Source organism: Cetorhinus maximus, chromosome 2 (genome assembly GCF_964194155.1).
Source record: "Cetorhinus maximus chromosome 2, sCetMax3.hap1.1, whole genome shotgun sequence".
NCBI lineage: Eukaryota > Metazoa > Chordata > Chondrichthyes > Lamniformes > Cetorhinidae > Cetorhinus > Cetorhinus maximus.
Window position 1 is genome coordinate 114,094,742 of NC_135880.1, and position 16,542 is coordinate 114,111,283.

The 16,542-nt window shown below is 40.2% G+C and overlaps 1 protein-coding gene across 1 annotated transcript in view; it reads right to left on the reverse strand.

Moving 5' to 3' along the window:
- Nucleotides 1-12,551, reverse strand: part of sema4d (sema domain, immunoglobulin domain (Ig), transmembrane domain (TM) and short cytoplasmic domain, (semaphorin) 4D) — a 113,165-nt gene extending 100,614 nt beyond the window's left edge. Inside the window, exon 1 of the mRNA XM_078568627.1 lies at nt 12,297-12,551. Within this exon, the coding sequence (XP_078424753.1) occupies nt 12,297-12,405 (109 nt within the window). The 5' untranslated portion in view covers nt 12,406-12,551. The remainder of the gene's footprint in view (nt 1-12,296) is intronic.
- Nucleotides 12,552-16,542: the final 3,991 nt, after the last annotated feature.

Sequence of the window (16,542 nt, forward strand, 5' to 3'; positions counted from 1 at the left end):
TCCTGAAAGATTCTGACCTAGAAATTTGATAGGTCTGAAACAATTAGTTCCTTGTGACTAATTGACTTAAAGTGACATGATTGCACACCAAATATACATGGCAATTTCTAACTCATCTCACAAATAAATAAAATGCAGATCACAGGGCAGACTATTGAACAGTAGAATTCCTGTTGTAAAAGTGACTCTACAGAATTCAGCTTTGAAAATTGTGCACTATACACGTTATTTTATCATACAAGCCCCGTTTAATCTATGTGACTTCCTCAATCTCTGCAACACTGAGATACCTGCACTCCTTCAATTCTGACCTCTTGAGCGGCCCTGATTTTAATGCTGGGGCATGATTCAACATTAGCAATGTTAAAGTCGCTATGTAAATGCAAGTTGCTGCTGCTGTTTAGGTTTCAATTTTTTTTAAAAAACCTGACAGGATAGGCTTGAATTGTACTATGTCTCTCAGTAAAGTCCACAAACATGTCAAACAGTGCAGTCACTAATGCTATTGTAGACTTTTCCTCATAACATTTAAGAAGTATTTAGACGAACGCTTGAAACGCCATAGCATACAAGGCTACGGGCCAAGTACTGGAAAATGGAATTAGAGTAAATAGGGGGTTGATGACCGGCTTGGACACGATGGGCCGAAGGGCCTCTTTCCATACTGTAAAGCTCCATGACTTCCTGTACCTGCCTAAATCGCAATAATTATAAATGATGTTTTAAATATTTTGTAAACTAAAATAAGAATTTCAGTAAGCTAGTTTTACAATATTTAACAGTTGTTATCAAGATTGTATTGTGGAAGCATATAAAATGGTTGATTTCTTGCTGCCAAAACACATACTCGTGTTGAGTCCAAACAGCTGGCAATCATTAGGCTATTGGAAGAACCTCAAAATATTGAAGGTCTATGATCTTTAGTACTTGTGGCCCAGAGATACTGTATCATGGATTAAAATGTTGCCTTGGACAGTACAGCAACTAGCCTGCAGGCCCATTTCTCCTGTGTGAAACATAGATGCAAGAAGCCAATTAAAACAAGTCAGGCACAGGCTGTAGCAAATACAGCGATGTGTGACCCAGGTCAGGTTATCTTTGGTGGGAGACAGGTATTCATTACAAATCCTGACTGCAGTATGATTCAGTTTGCAGTGTTCCAAATTCACTCCTGTACAATGGAGATTAGATTCAGAGAATGCAGCCACAGAAGTCACAACTCTGCCATTCTGGTTACAGGTCTTCTCAGATATTGGGAGAAAATGTCCATTCAGGTCAGTAATGTGCAAACTTATTCGCTGGCCTCTACGGGTAGGGTGACTTCTTGGTGGCCAGGACATAGTGCTCAACAAGTGGCAGCAGTGATTAGCATTTACTTCGGCACTGACAGTGAACTAGATCATTTCTGGAGGCATGGGGATAATGAAGCAAAAGGGCCCCTCTGTGCTGTAAATTTTCTGAAGGCTTTCTTTTAAACATGAAAACCATCTCTGGAGCGATGTGATTATTTATAGTACAAGGCTGCCTCAGGAAATAGCCCAAAATACAAAGAAAAATGCAGTGGGAGTTTGGGGGGAGTGGATAGTTGTTATTAAGCTGCACTTACTATGGGAGCAGCACCAAGGTTATGAGGGAGCACGGCTAGTTACTGGATTATTCCATACAAACAGAACATTGAAAACCAGTTGGTGGTGGTACTAAACAGCTGTGCACCTCAAGAAGAGATTTATGACAGAAAAAAAGGCAGTAACAAGGAAGGAAAGGCCTGGCCGCAGCAGTAACTTCGATCCAAATGAACAGAAGTAAAGAAAACCTTTTCGAATCGTCTGTAACCAGGAACTACTTCACTTTCAAAAGTAACAATTTAATCATTCTTTTTTTTAAAAAAAGAGATGCCAATCTCTATGGAGATAGCATTGATTGTGTTTTTTTATGAAAAAAAAATCTCCTAAACTAAAAGATTCCTGTACCAGGCACAGATTTTTGCTTTTTGTTCTCATTGGATTGAAATACTGAGTTTTGTATGTGCTCTTTCTGCCACAGCTGTGTTTCTTTTAACAATGTAAATGGCTGCTTTCAATTTGTTGCCTAGCAGCGCTTACAGACACGTTTGCAGAAAAACACACTGGCATTATGCAGTGTGTCTCCAGGTCAAAGGGGAGGACAAGGAGAAAGTTCAAGCTAAAATGACAGTCCAAGCACAGTATGACATAACTATCCAAGGATTAGCAATGTGAAAGGTTCTTCTCCCCAGTTATGTACATTCCTGAATTTACAAGCAATAGACACTTCTACCCAAAACAGCACCACGATCATAAACTCTCAACTACAAATGCAGGATAGCATATTTTTTTTCCTCTCATGTATTCTTACATTTTAAACTGAAAAGGATATTTTGTTTATTTCTAAAGATCCATGCCAACATCTGAAACAAATTTTCTGGTTATTGTCCTCATTGTTTGTGTGGGAGCTTGCTGTGTACAAATTGGCAGCTCTATTTCCTACATTACAACGGTGACTACAGTTCAAATAAGTTTTTCATTGGTATAAAGCCCTTTAAGGCATCCTGAAGCTGTGAAAGATGCTATATAAATGAAATTCTTTTAAATCACTGCAGTAGACAATTTTAGGATAGGCTCCTTACTAGTCTGGGTAACAACTTTTTTGGTATTTACTGCTAAAACTGGCTGCCTCTGCCTTAACCTAACATAAAACCATATAGCAACAGCTTGCACCTTCACAACACCTCTACCACCACAGTCTCTCACTCCTCTTGAGCCCTCGCTGCTAGAAGAAAGCAGAAGGGTCAGGAGAGGGAGTGAGGGGATTAGAGGGAGTGAGGGGATTAGAGGGAAGAGGGAAGTGGCAAGCAGGAGGGTCAGGGGTCAGGAGAAGAAAGCAGCAAGTGGGATGGTGGGGGGCAGGAACCAAGAAGGGCCAGAAGTCAGGGGAGGGAAGTGGTGAGCAGGAGGGCCAAGGGCCGGTGGAGGGGAGTGGCAAACAGGAGGGCTGGGCATGGGAAACGACGAGCGGGAGGGTCAGGATGGGAAGCCATAAGTGAATCAGGTGATGGGGAAGGGGAGGAAAATGGTGAGCAAGAGGGTTGGGCGAGGAAGTGGCGGTTTATTTTCAAAAGGGCCAAGCATGCGCAGTAACCCTGCTATAAATGGAAGCAGCGCTGTTTGGGGAACTTCCTTAATTTAAGAACCGTGCTGAAATGAAAACACACATTAGAACATGCTTTAAAAGGGGGATGCCTGCACGCTTGAATATTCAGCTCCCAGACTTGATAACTTTGCAACCATATCTCTAATGGCTATCACAGCCATTTCTTTTATTTGTGCTATCAATTCATCCATGTTGTTACAAGTGCTGAGTGTACTCAGATAAAGAGCCTTTAATTCTATCTTATTACCATTTCCCCCTACTCTGATCCTATTTTGCTGGTGCACTCTTCTATCTTGTCCTACAACACTCTGGTTGTCCTTTCTCGTTAACTTCCTAAATCTCCTCTTACATGAACCCTGTACCCCACCATTTACTTTAGAAAGAATGCACAGCAGTCCAGGATCTCAAGAGCGGAGGGGGTTCAAGTTGAGGCAGAGAGTTGGAGCAGGAGGTAGCACAGCTAGGGTGGCGCAAGATCATAAAAGGTTTCAAAACGAGAATGTGAAATTTTAAACTAATGCATTGGAGACAGTAGAGGGCACCAAGGACTGGGCAATGGATGAACTGACTTAGGAGTTAGGGTGTGAGGGGCAGAGATATAGATGAGTGAGAGCTTGTGTAGGATGGAAATCAGGAAGCCAGCTTGGCTGGGAGGGCAAGATAATATTTGGCAGCACTTTCAAAATATTGAGCAAGTAAGTGATAAAGAAGGGCACTATTCCAAAGGGGAAGAACAGTGCTTCTGACATGTCTTCCTTTCTGCCCCACCCATTGTGGTGGACAGGGCCCTCAACTATGTCCAATCTATCTCTGCCCTCACAACTTTCCCTCCCTCCTAGAACCATGATAGTTTCCCCTTGTCCTCATTTTTCACCCCACCAGCCTCCGCATTCAAAGGATCATCATCTATCATTTCCGCCAACATCCTGGTCCACTCCTCCATCACCCCCAACTCCTCATCCCCTTCCCATGCAATTGCCGAAGGTGCAACACCTGCCCCTTTACCTCCTCATCGTCCAAAGGCCCAAACGCTCCTTTCAGGTGAAGCAGCGCTGCACTTGCACCTCCTTCAATTTGGTCTACTGTATTCCAATGCTTCCTCTACATTGGAGAGACTAAATGCAGACCAGATGACTGCTTTGCAGAACACCTTCACTTAGTCCGCAAGCATGACCCAGGCCTTCCTGTCGCTTCCCATTTCAAAACCCAATCCTGCTCTCATGCTTACATTTCTGTCCTTGGCCTGTTGCAATGTTCCAGTGAAGCCCAACACAAACTGGAGGAACAGCACCTAATTTTCCAATTAGGCATTTTACAGCCATCTGGATTTAACATCAAGTTCAAGAACTTCAGACCATGAACTCTCTCCTCCATCTTGACCTTTTTTTAAATCCAATTTTTAAAAAAATTTTATTCTATTATTCATTTATTAATTTTTTAAATCTTTTTTCCCAATCCCTCTCCTCACCCCAGAGGCCCATCTGCCATTTGTTTCTATTTTGTGCTTTCACAGAGCACTGACCCTCGTTCTGCTATTAACACCTGATAGCTTGCCTTTGTGCCACTATCAGCAACTCCTTTACTCTTCACCACTGCCACTAACACTCCCTTTGTCTTGTGTCCATGACACCTTTGTCAATCTCTCCTTAGCTGTCACCTGTCCCTGACCTTCTATCTTGCCCCACCTGCTCCACCCCCTCCTACAAAGTATAAAATCCATCATATTTCTACTTCTCTTTAGCTCTGAAGAACAGTCATATGGACTCAAAACATTAACTCTTTCTCTCTCCACAGATGCTGCCAGACCTGCTGAGTTTTTCCAACATTTTCTGTTTTTATTAGGGAAGAAGGTAACCTTGGTTTTGGATTTGATGAGGGTTTGAAGCTCAGTTAAGGGTTCACCTGGAACACTGCGGATATATACTACATTTTTGGATTCAGGCTGAGTTAACAGACAGGGTGGGATATAGATGAGATGTTATAGGTATCTGATGAGAATCAAGCTGTGTGGTATCAGTCTTGCTGGTGATCAGTTTCAGGAAGTTGTGGCTCATCTACAATGGCATCTAGTCAGGAAGACAATAAAGCAATAGTGGTTGACCTGAAAGTGGTATCAAATTAAAGTTACTGTCATTGGTAAATATGGAAGCTGATCTCATGCTTACAGGTAAAAAGGTTTGAGGAACAACGTGTGCATAAGGAATTGTAGGGCATGAATGTTGAAACCTTGGAGGTAATTGTGTGGATGCAAAAGCTACAAGGATAATAGTCATTGAAAGCAATGTGCTGGCAACATTGAAATATATAGGAATGGAATCCTAAAAGGGCAGTGTAAAGGACAGTTAATAGAAAATGGGTAAAGTGGTTAACTATGTCAAAACCACAAGGGGGTTAAGGTGGCACAAGGCACCACAGTAGCAAGCACACAGGACAGATACCCTTTGGGACTAGCCAAGGTGGTTCTGTGCTGTTGACGGAATAAAATTCAGGCCCGAGATTTTCAAATACCAAGTGGAGGACAAACAATTGGGAAGTGGCTATCTGTTCAAGATCCTTGGGAAAAAAGGGTGTTAGGTTGGCGAAGAATTTGAAATTAGACAGCAGCTGAGAGGACAATGAGTGGGTAAGCTTTTAAGAGGGGGAGTGACAATGGTTTTGAATGTGAGGGGAAAAGTGCTTGATTCATACATCCATGAACAGGAGAGTGTATACAATTTGGCTGTCAGAATAAAGGGAGTTGGCTTTACAGATGTGACTGCAGAGAGCCATCTTTCAGATGTGCCCTTCTGTGACCTGAATTATGGAAGACAACTGTAAAATCATTACTATTTAAAGAATGGAAACAATCCCATTTCTATAGTATCTTATCACTGCTCAGGGAAATATATATTCACTTCACATGAAATGAATCAATTGGAAGTGAAATGTCTCTTTTTGAATATTTTATGGCAAGGTTGTGTTTCTGCAGCTAGGTAGAGATACATATGCATGTGTTACACACTCACATACTCCAAAACAGAGGGGGACAGAAACACAAGAGGAACAGAAAAGCATGCCAGAATAAAATGTGGGACAATCAGAACGTCCCACTTCAGTATTGAGAAATATTGCTACCAAAGTCATGGATGATTTGTTGCTTATTCAAACAGATGCATCTCTTATGAAATGGATTTGATATTTCATAATTTTTTTCTACAATAGTCTCTAAAGTATCATTAAAAAAATATAAAATCCAACTGCTTGAAACATACAAAAGATGCTAAATAAGTCAAATCTATTCATCCACATGTTTAATGGTTGATGATCACACTAAACTTGCCAGTGATGTTCTCCCTCCTTCACTCACTCTTGGATACTTGGCTATGCCTTCAACTTGGAATGCCAAAGACTGTCTGAAGTTTTCGATAGACCGAGATAGCCTTCATGCAATTTCCTGATAGGAGAGCTCTGTGGCTTGGTCCCAAACTAGAGAACTCTCTCTTGTGTAACATTAAATTATTAAGCTAACAACCAAATGCTGTGTATTTTCCCGATCCTGAGCACTAGCCAAAAGAAAAACTGGAATTCATTGAAAGATGTAAAACTCAGAGACAAGATCATCAGTAATCTATGGTCAGAAAATTGCATTGTTAGTTGCAACTCTGAGAGCACCAATCAGATTACAAACTTATTAGTCATTAAAAGGCTTTAAAGGCATCCACTAAAGTTATCAAAATCAGAGAGTCACTGAATTGAAGTAGACTGTGGCCCATTTGGTGTAATTATCCAAATTATGCACCGCTCATTTAATAGAAAAGTAAACTCATCTGTTGCTGCAACCCTCATCTATGCTTTTGCTATCTCTAGGCTTAATTATTCCAACTCACTCCTTGGCCACCCTCCCAGGTTCTACCCTCAGTTAAGCCTGAGGTCATCCAAAACTCTGCTATCTCCATCCCAATTTACAACAAACCCCATTTACCCTCACCCCTGTGCTTGCTGATCTACATTGGCGCCTGGTGAAGCAACACCTTGATTTTAAAATTCTCATCCTGGTTTTCAGGTTCCTCAATGGCCTTGCCCCTCCCTTTCTCGGTAATTCCCGCCAGCCCAACAACTCGCCGAGATATCTGCACTCCTCCAATTCTGGCCTCTTGAGCGTTCCAATTTAAATCGCTCCACCATTGGTGACCATGCCTTCAGCTGCCAAGGCCCTAAGCTCTGGAATTCCCTTCCTAAACCTTTCTGTGCCTCCTCCCCTTTCCTCCTTTAAAAGATTCCTTAAAATCTACCTCTTTGATCAAGTCATCTGCCCTAATATTTCTAAGTGGTTTGGCATCAAATTTTGTTTGATAATACTCCCCTGAAGTACCTCAGGACATTTACTACATTAGGGATGCTTATCTAAATATAAATTGCTCTCTGTTCATTCAGTTTAATCTTTTTCTTCCCAAGGGCAATTTTTTTTAAAACAAGCACAGACAGTGGGGGAAAGTTTAAGTGACAGTGATCATTGTATCATAAGGTTTAGGATGGCATTAGAAAAGGACAATGGACAATGCAGAGTAAGAATAATTAAATGGGGGAGAGCCGAATTCAATGGGGCAAGAACGGAACTGGGCCAGATAGACTGGCACTAAAGGTTGGCGGGAAAAACTGTAGCTGAACAATGGGCTACCTTCAAAGAAATAATGATTTGGGCACAGTCAAGGTATATTCCCTCAAAGGGGAAAAGTAGGGCAAACAAATCCAGAGCTCCCTAGATGAAAAAGGAGACAGAGATTAAGATAAAGAAGAAAAAATGTGCATATGACAGGTGTCAGGTACAAAATACAACTGAGAACCAAGTGGAATACAGAAAGTTCACAGTGGAGGTGAAGAAGAAAATAAGAGAAGCGAAGGGAGATTATGAGAAAAGACTGGCAGCCAACATAAAGAGGAATCCCAAAATATTCTATTGACACATAAATAGTAAGAGGGTGGTAAAAGGAGGAATAGGGCTAATTAGTGACCAAAATGGGGATTTACACATGGAGGCAAGGGGCATGGCTGCAGATGTGAATGTATTAGTGAGAGTGCAGAAGAGGCTTACAAGAATGGTGGAATTGGAGAGGTTGGGACTGTTCTCCTTGGAGAGAAGGCTAAGAGGAGATTTGATAGAGGTGTTCAAAACATGAGGGGGCTGGATAGCTTGTAAAGCTTGCAAAAGGATCAAGAATGAGAGGGCACACATTTAACGTGATTTGCAAAAGAAACAAATGTGATGTGAGAAAAAACCTTTCACACAACGAGTGGTTAGAATCTGGAATGCACTGCCTGGAAGTGTGGTGGAGGCAGGTGCAATCAAGGTGTTGAGAGCACTGGATGATTATTTGAATAGAAACTATGTGCAAGGGTACGGGAAAAAGACAGGAGAATGGCACTAAGTCATAATGCTCATTTGGAGAGCCGGTGTAGACACGGTGGGCCAAATGGCCTCCTTCTGCACCGTAACAATTCGGTGATTCTCAGTATCAATCTACTGAACCATTGTTGCTTAAGAAAATATTGAATTAATGGATAACTTGAATTTAGTGAAATCGACTGCACTATTTCAATTGCAACATCTTAAGACAGTAGAGATTTGTGACTGTGCTTCCCTTATCACTTAATGTCCTGAAACAGTAGCTTAGTACACTTTCCACGTGCAACCAAACATTTCTGTATTTTCTGTTCAGATGAACTCAGTAGATCCACTAATATATTGTTATTGAAAATAGTGTGCTTGTCAAGGATTTCCTCAGTCACAGGGCACAAATCTCGCTCATTAGGCTCAAAATGTGTGCGCTGATCCAACATACACGGTTCAGCCGCCCCCTCATTAAAATTTAATTATTTAGAATTCCTGGAGCTTAGGCCACTGGTAAACATGTTTGCAAGGACATTTTGAGCAAACACAGACAAATAAGTTCTTGATGTAGCAGGTTAACAGAAATAAAAAAAAATAAGAGGTTCTACATGGGTGTGATGTTAAACCATGAGATTAAGGTGGTGGAGAATTTCAAGGTGGAGCAGCTTTAGCACAAAAAAAGCACAAAGTCTGTATCAAATGGGAATAACAAGAAAAACTAAAAATTAAAGCAAAATAAATTTGAAAAGTAAATGCTAAAACATTAACAGGTAAAAGAAAATCAAAGTTATAGTGTGTTGACATGTTTCATTTGCAATATTTTCAACATATGAAAAACAAATACCATGGTTAGAAAGGAGTTAATGGTTCTATATGTGTAGAAATTCTCATGTTTATTTGGGTGCCTATCAACAATATAAATATGATCTTAAACAGTAATCAGTGCAAACTAGAAGTTTTGTATTGCTGCTTTTTTCCCCTGTAAATTAACCCGAAATTTTTTTTAAATGTTCTCATCAGCCATTCATTTACAGCCAGAACAGAACAGAAGCCCAAGGCCAAAAATATGTTGCTGTAACAGGTAGAGGAATAATATACAATAGATTCTGCACAAAACAAGAGAAAGTTAATAGGCCGCTGTACAATATTCAATGTAAAAGAAATGTCAGGCACACTAATGGAGCTGTCTGAATGACTTCTTTACATTTGGTATTTCAGAACAGAAAATACTACTCAGCCAACATGGGTGCCTCTGATTCCAAAATCTCAGTGAACATGTAAGTCTGCAGACAGGCTTTCAGCAGTGTCATATGAGCAAGAGACACGTTTGCATCAATCCAGTGAGATCACCAACATGAACGCCGCCAGAAATTACTGGAGAAATTAGTAACTACTAACAGGAAACACATGGAGACACTAACAGCAAGCAAGACAATGCTGACAGCACGAGTTAAGAAAGTTTAATCAAAAAGATCTTAACAAAGCAAAGACAAGTGGAAATTCTGTAGCAAGTAACTCACCTCCTGACTCCCCAAAGCCTGTCCACCATCTACAAGGCTCAAGTCAAGAGTGTGTTGGAATACTCTCCACTTGCCTGGATGAATGCAGCTCCAATAACTGAAGAAGCTCGACAACATCCAGGACAAAGCAGCCTGCTTGAATGACACCCCAAACACCACCTTAAACGTTCACTCCCTCCACCATTGACGCACAATGTGCACCATCTACAAGATGCAAGATGGCAATTCACAAAGGCTCCTTGGACAGTACCTTCCAAACATGCGACCTCTACCACTAGAAGGACAAGTCAGCAGACGCACAGGAACACCACCACCTGCAAATTCCCCTCCCAAGCCACACAGAAATGAAACCAAGCATCTCTGTATTTTCTCTTCAGATGAACTCAGTAGATCCTCTAACATATATGTTATTGAAAACAGTGTGCTTGTCAAGGATTTCCTCAGTCACAGGGCACAAATCTCACTCATTAAGCTCAATATGTGTACTGATCCAACATACATGGTTCAGTCGCCTCCCTCATTAAAATTTCATTATTTAGAATTCCTAGAGCTCAGGCCACTGATAAACTCATTTGCACAGTAACAGCTGTGACTTGGAACTATATCACCATTCCTTCACTGTTGCTGGGTCAAAATCCTGTAATTCTCTTCCTAACACTGTGGGTGTACCTACACCACATGGACTATAATAGTTCAAGGCAGCAGCTCACCACTACTTTCTCAAGAGCAATTACGGATGGCCAAGAAATGCGGGGCTAGCCAGCAATGCTAACACCCGGTAAAAGAATTTTTAAAATGGCAAAATTGAATACTAAGCGGGGTGGGGAAATCAAAATTCAGTGACAATGGGATTAAAACTAAATTATAAGGAAAATTACTTTTATGTACACTGCCCAGTTTAATCAAAATGTTTTTAAACTTACTTTCAGTCTTTTCCAAACTGAGCTCTACTTTGTTTATTCTAAAAAAATATGGAAAACTGGAGCATGGGCCCAGGGGTAATAAAGAGGTTATGGAGCAGTAATTTACGATTAAACAGTGTTCAAGCCATACTGATCTGGCAAGTCACCCCAATAAATACAGATTTTTCAAAAACTAAATTTCTTCAGTGGTAAAAATAAGTTTGGAAGCATTGAGCTCCATCCCAAAATTGCCAGAGTCACCAAACTGAATGTGTGACATATAGGGCACCTCAAGAGGCCATTACTCAACATCACTGAGCTGATACACAATGACAATGACGAGTAATCCATAGGTTTAAATCCCACCATGGCAGCTGGTGGAATGTGAATTCAATTAATAAACCTGGAATAAACCAGTCTTAGTAATGATGATCACGGCAACTACCATCGAGTGTTGTGAAAATCCATCTGGTTTACTAATGTTCTTTTAGGGAAGGAAATCTGCCATCCTTACCTGGCCTGGCCTACATGAACTCCAGGCCCATAGCAATGTGGTTGACTCTTAAATGCCCTCTGAAATGGCTCAGCAAGCCACTCGGTTCAAGGGCCATTGGGGGTTGCCAGCAAATGCCAGTGACGCCCATATCTCGTGAAAGAATGCATAAAAGAACTACTAGAGGGAATGAGCTTCAATGGACCAAAGGATTTTTCTTCTCATCCTTGCCTTCCTTTGCATTTTTCTTCCAAGTAGAATAAACTTCCTCTTGTACATGAATTCTTATTCTTTGTGCTTATCTGGGTGAGGGATATCAGTGCTGGGGAATGACACGTTTCCTATTTCAGCCTCCATCTCCCCAAATAGGCCAGCCTCCAACTGCACTCCATTAATATCTTTGGCTCTATCACCTGGTGAATGATTCCACATTTCTAAAATCATTTTTAGACTTACCTTTAAAAACCGTAACTGCAGGTCATAGAACTGGCAAAGTCCAAGACAATAGGTCAATGTCTAACTACGTTCACCCACCCCATCCCACCAAAAAAAATACACACCCAATTTTCTTACAGCAAGATTAAGGGAAAATTAAAAGTATGAAAATAAAAGACAACAAGAACAATGTTCTGGTATATTACTGTCAAAAAACACACCCAGATGATTGAAGAATTTTACCTTTTTAAAATGAATCACAATAGCTCCATAACAGAATGACTGCAGTTCTACAGAAATCTTTATAGAAATTAACTTTTTTCCAGCATTATATAAAAATCTGGGTGCTACAGAACTCAAAACAATATTGCATGGTTCACTTTTAGTAAATCTGAAAATGAGAATCTTACCTCCATATTTCCACACCACCCTTGGAATAACAGGGCCAGACCATGAAGCCTGAAGCAGATGGAGAACCATGTACAATATTACGGGTGTCATATTCAATCTTCTCATCATTTGGAAGCTGTAGATTCGTCAAAAGATGGAAATATCCAGAAATCCAGAATCAAATGTAATTAATTATTCAGGCATCACGAACATCAAGAAAAGGACAATCCAAATGGGTGAAAATCAACGTAACGTGTCACATGAGCTGGTCACTTGAAGAACTGACGATATATTTGCATGTTCTGCATACCTTCCAAACGATCTGGTGAAGTGCAGTTCCAAGATGCAGGTCTGTGTTGGGGGTTGCGGGGGGGGGCGGGCGGAGGTTGGGAGAAAAGATAAGAACCTAAGTTGCCAGTAAGATTTAAGAAAGTAATTCATAAAATGCTGTAGTTAAAACATACCATCAAACTATTTTCCACAGTTATTAGTATTTTCATGAAACTAACTCAATTAACTCCTTCCTTTTCTCACCAATCCTCATCCTTCCTTTCAAATACATTCTCTTCCCGCTGGGATACCATTCCTCAGCCAACAGTTGCAATCTGGTATCTTGCCCAAGTGGTCATTATTCATGTGGGCCTGGACTTCAAGAATGTTGACTGCAGGAGTGCAACATCACAGCCATGCCCAATCTCACCTTCCCCTGATGTTTGAGTGTGTCACTGGATACTGATCAACATCAGAATCCTGCTTGCCTTCTCTAAACCAGAAATGTATAGGACAATTGTTGCCACACTATAGGCACCCTGAGATTAGCTAATTGTAATAATTATGGTTTTATTTAGTGCATAATGTACCTTTAAGAATAATACTTGTAGGCAAGATCACATGATCTGTAGTAACCAATAGGACAGTAGCGCGAGCTACCTCAAGAGTCAGTGTAGAGATGGAGTTGAAGTCCAAAGCACACGGGTAGTTGCTGCTGAGTATATTGTAAATAAACTTAAGGTTTCACCCAAGAAGTGTCGCAGATCAACTATCATTAATAGTGCAATTGGCCGCCCTACAACACTAACTCAGCACACCAAAGTGGGCTTTGGACTTCCCTGGTTAAACTTGCTGGGCTATCACTATAAGAATTTCTTATAAAGCTTTCCAGTTGACCGTGGAATCTTTTGACAATGGTAACCAACTTAAAAGGTAAATAATAATTGTGATGCAATCATTGCTTTTGCAGTGCACATTTAGCTCCTTAAGAACACGACTGGGCATCTGCACACTAGTGTCAGAACAGAAGTGGTTAAACCTAAGTGAGCATTGTGAAGTTAACCTTTAGTTTACTGGATTCACAAGTAGTCACTTCTCAAGGCACATGTTTTTTTTTAACCTAAATCAAAAATTGGCTCCTAATGTCACTGTCTGAACCATATAAGCTAGAAAGGTCCTAAGTTCCATTTAAAGAGAGAAAAAAAAACGATAGGGCCAATCAAACATAAAATCATAGGGTAGGCAATCGGGATTCAGATGTCTTAAATGGTCTTGAAATTCCCAAACTGGATTGTAGCCTTCTAATCACGCCAGAAATCCAGTACTTTATATAAATAAAAAATTGTCAAAAACACATGCAGTTTTCAGGCATTAACCAATACTTTAAAAATTAATCTTTCTAACCCTGCATTGTGACATTATCTGTGTTATTTCCCCCTAAGAAAAGAAATGAACAGGAACCAGTAACCAAAACCCAAAGTGCCAATGGTGGTTCAAGTGGAGCTTCAACCTGGACAACAGACAATACTGCAGCCCAAAGTGATAGTTAAATGACTCCATGCAATTTTGTAAGTAACTACAAGTCAACGTTTTAAAACAACTGAATCAGAGGCACTCCAAGGCTGCTTGATTTTGCTTTCAAACTTTGTGAAAGGTTACATTTAACCACGTATCCAAATAAATACTTTTTCTGCTTTTAATAAGATCTTCTGATCGTGAACAGGAGGTACTGATCCTCTGATCAATTGAAAGGAATCTATTAAAGAAACTCAGCCTACTGCTGCCACCTCACACTCATCATATAGCAGGTCAGTCAGATATTAACACATTATCCCACTTTTGCAGATATCATTTATTAGACTGTACAATATGCTTTTTAATTTCAACTTTTCCCCACCAAACCCAATCTGCTCTTCAATTTCCGTCAAGTGACACAAGTATTAATGACTTAGATGAGGGAAGTGAATGTACTATCGCCAAGTTTGCGGATGACACAAAAATAGGTGAGAAGGCAAGTGGTGAGGATGACAGTCTACAGAGGGATATAGACAGGTTAAGTGAGTGGGCAAAAACTTGGCAGATGGAATATAATGTGGGAAAATGTGAGATTATGCACTTTGACAGGAAGAATAGAGGAGCTGAATGTTATTTAAATGGAGAAAGACTGCAGAAAACACAGAGCAGTCAGAGAGATTTGGGGGTCCTCATGCATGAATCACAAAAAGCTAGCATTCAAGTTCAGCAAGTAATAGGGAAGGCAAATGGAATGTTGGTCTTTATTTCAAAGGGAATGGAGTGTAAAAATAGGGAAGCCTTGTTAAAACTATACAAGGCACTAGTTAGACCACACCAAGAATACTGTGAACAGTTTTGGTCTCCTTACCTAAGGAAAGATATACTGGCATTGAAGGCAGTCCAGAGACGGTTCATTAGGTTGATCCGGGTATGGAGGGATTTTCGTATGAGGAGAGGTTAAGTAGGTTGGGCCTGTACTCATGGAGTTTAGAAGAATGAGAGATGACCTTATTGAAACATGCAAGATTCTTATGGGGCTTGACTGGGTAGATGCTGAGAGGTTGTTTCCCCTTGTGGGAGAGTCTAGGACCAGAGGGCATAGTCTCAGAGTAAGGGGTCGCCCATTTAAAACAGAGATGAGGAGGAATTTCTTCTCTGAGGATAGTTAAATCTGTGGAATTCTTTACCACAGAGGGCTGTAGGGACTAGGTTGTTAAGTATATTCAAGGCTGAGATAGGCAGATTTTTAATCAGAAAGGGAATCAAGGGTTTTGGGGAAAAGGCAGGAAAGTGGAGTTGAGGATTATCAGATCAGCCATGATCTCATTGAATGGTGGAGCAGATTCGATGGGCCAAATGGCCTACTTCTGCTCCCATGTCTAATGGTATTACAGATAATACTATTTATTTAAAGCAATAGATGTCTATTTACTGATAAAAAAAATCTACCTATAATGGAAAACTATTATAAGCCTTTTGCCTTCTTTTTAGAACTGCCTGTAATATTCCCTTTTGTCTGACTGCACTTGTGAAGCACGGTTGCATGTTTTTCTCTATTAAAGGCATTCTATGAGTGGAAACTGTTCTTACTGCCTTATTATTGCCGTCCACAACCTCATCTTACACCTGTACTTGAAAAAGCACTTTCCAAATTTTGGTTATTTAAAGAATGACAGTGATAGCATCGGTAGAACGGAAGGCAGCTCTCTAAGCAATTTGAATGGATTACTACTGTGACAAATCTTGCTGCAACATTAGAAAGTTTTGCAAAATATCTTTTGAAAATGAAACAAGTTTAAATTCATTCAAGAATTGCTCTAAATGCCCAATATTCAATTGCTTTTTATCATAACCTTATTCCAAATTTGCTTTTTGAGTTTGTCCACAGTACCAGAGTACAGTATGAGAGCAATTCATAAAGAGGCATTGAGACAAGAGTTGCAAACAAACCTACAATCTTAAGCATGATAAGCAAAAATGGATTTGCACAGCAGTGGAAAAAGTTTGGATTGAAAAAGGTAATTTGCATTGTAACTAGATCAAAAAATGATGAACATATTACAGTTTAAGCACATTAGGAGAGTTAAAGAACTAGAGCAAAGGATGAGCAGAAAGATTTTTTCTGACCCAATAATTCTCATGTATAAACAATTTTACAGTTTCAAGTAGCAGCAAAACAAATGCAGAAACTAAATAATTAATCTAGCAGTGACTCAGAACAAAGTAACAAAGTTATGATACCCAACTCATACAATGAGTAGCTCCAAAATGTATGCCTTTCGTAATTCTTGGAACCAGCTTCTACTGATACTGTCGGCCCAATGGCGTGTTTCTCCAAAACTGCACAGGAAATGTCTTTAACACTACTTATAAATGTGTGCTGTAAACTGTAGGCGGCGTGTTAGATATTTGATGTTGGTGTAAAGGCTTATTGAAACAAAACAGAGAAAAAAAAAATCTGTTAGATTGTTCTTTATTGTG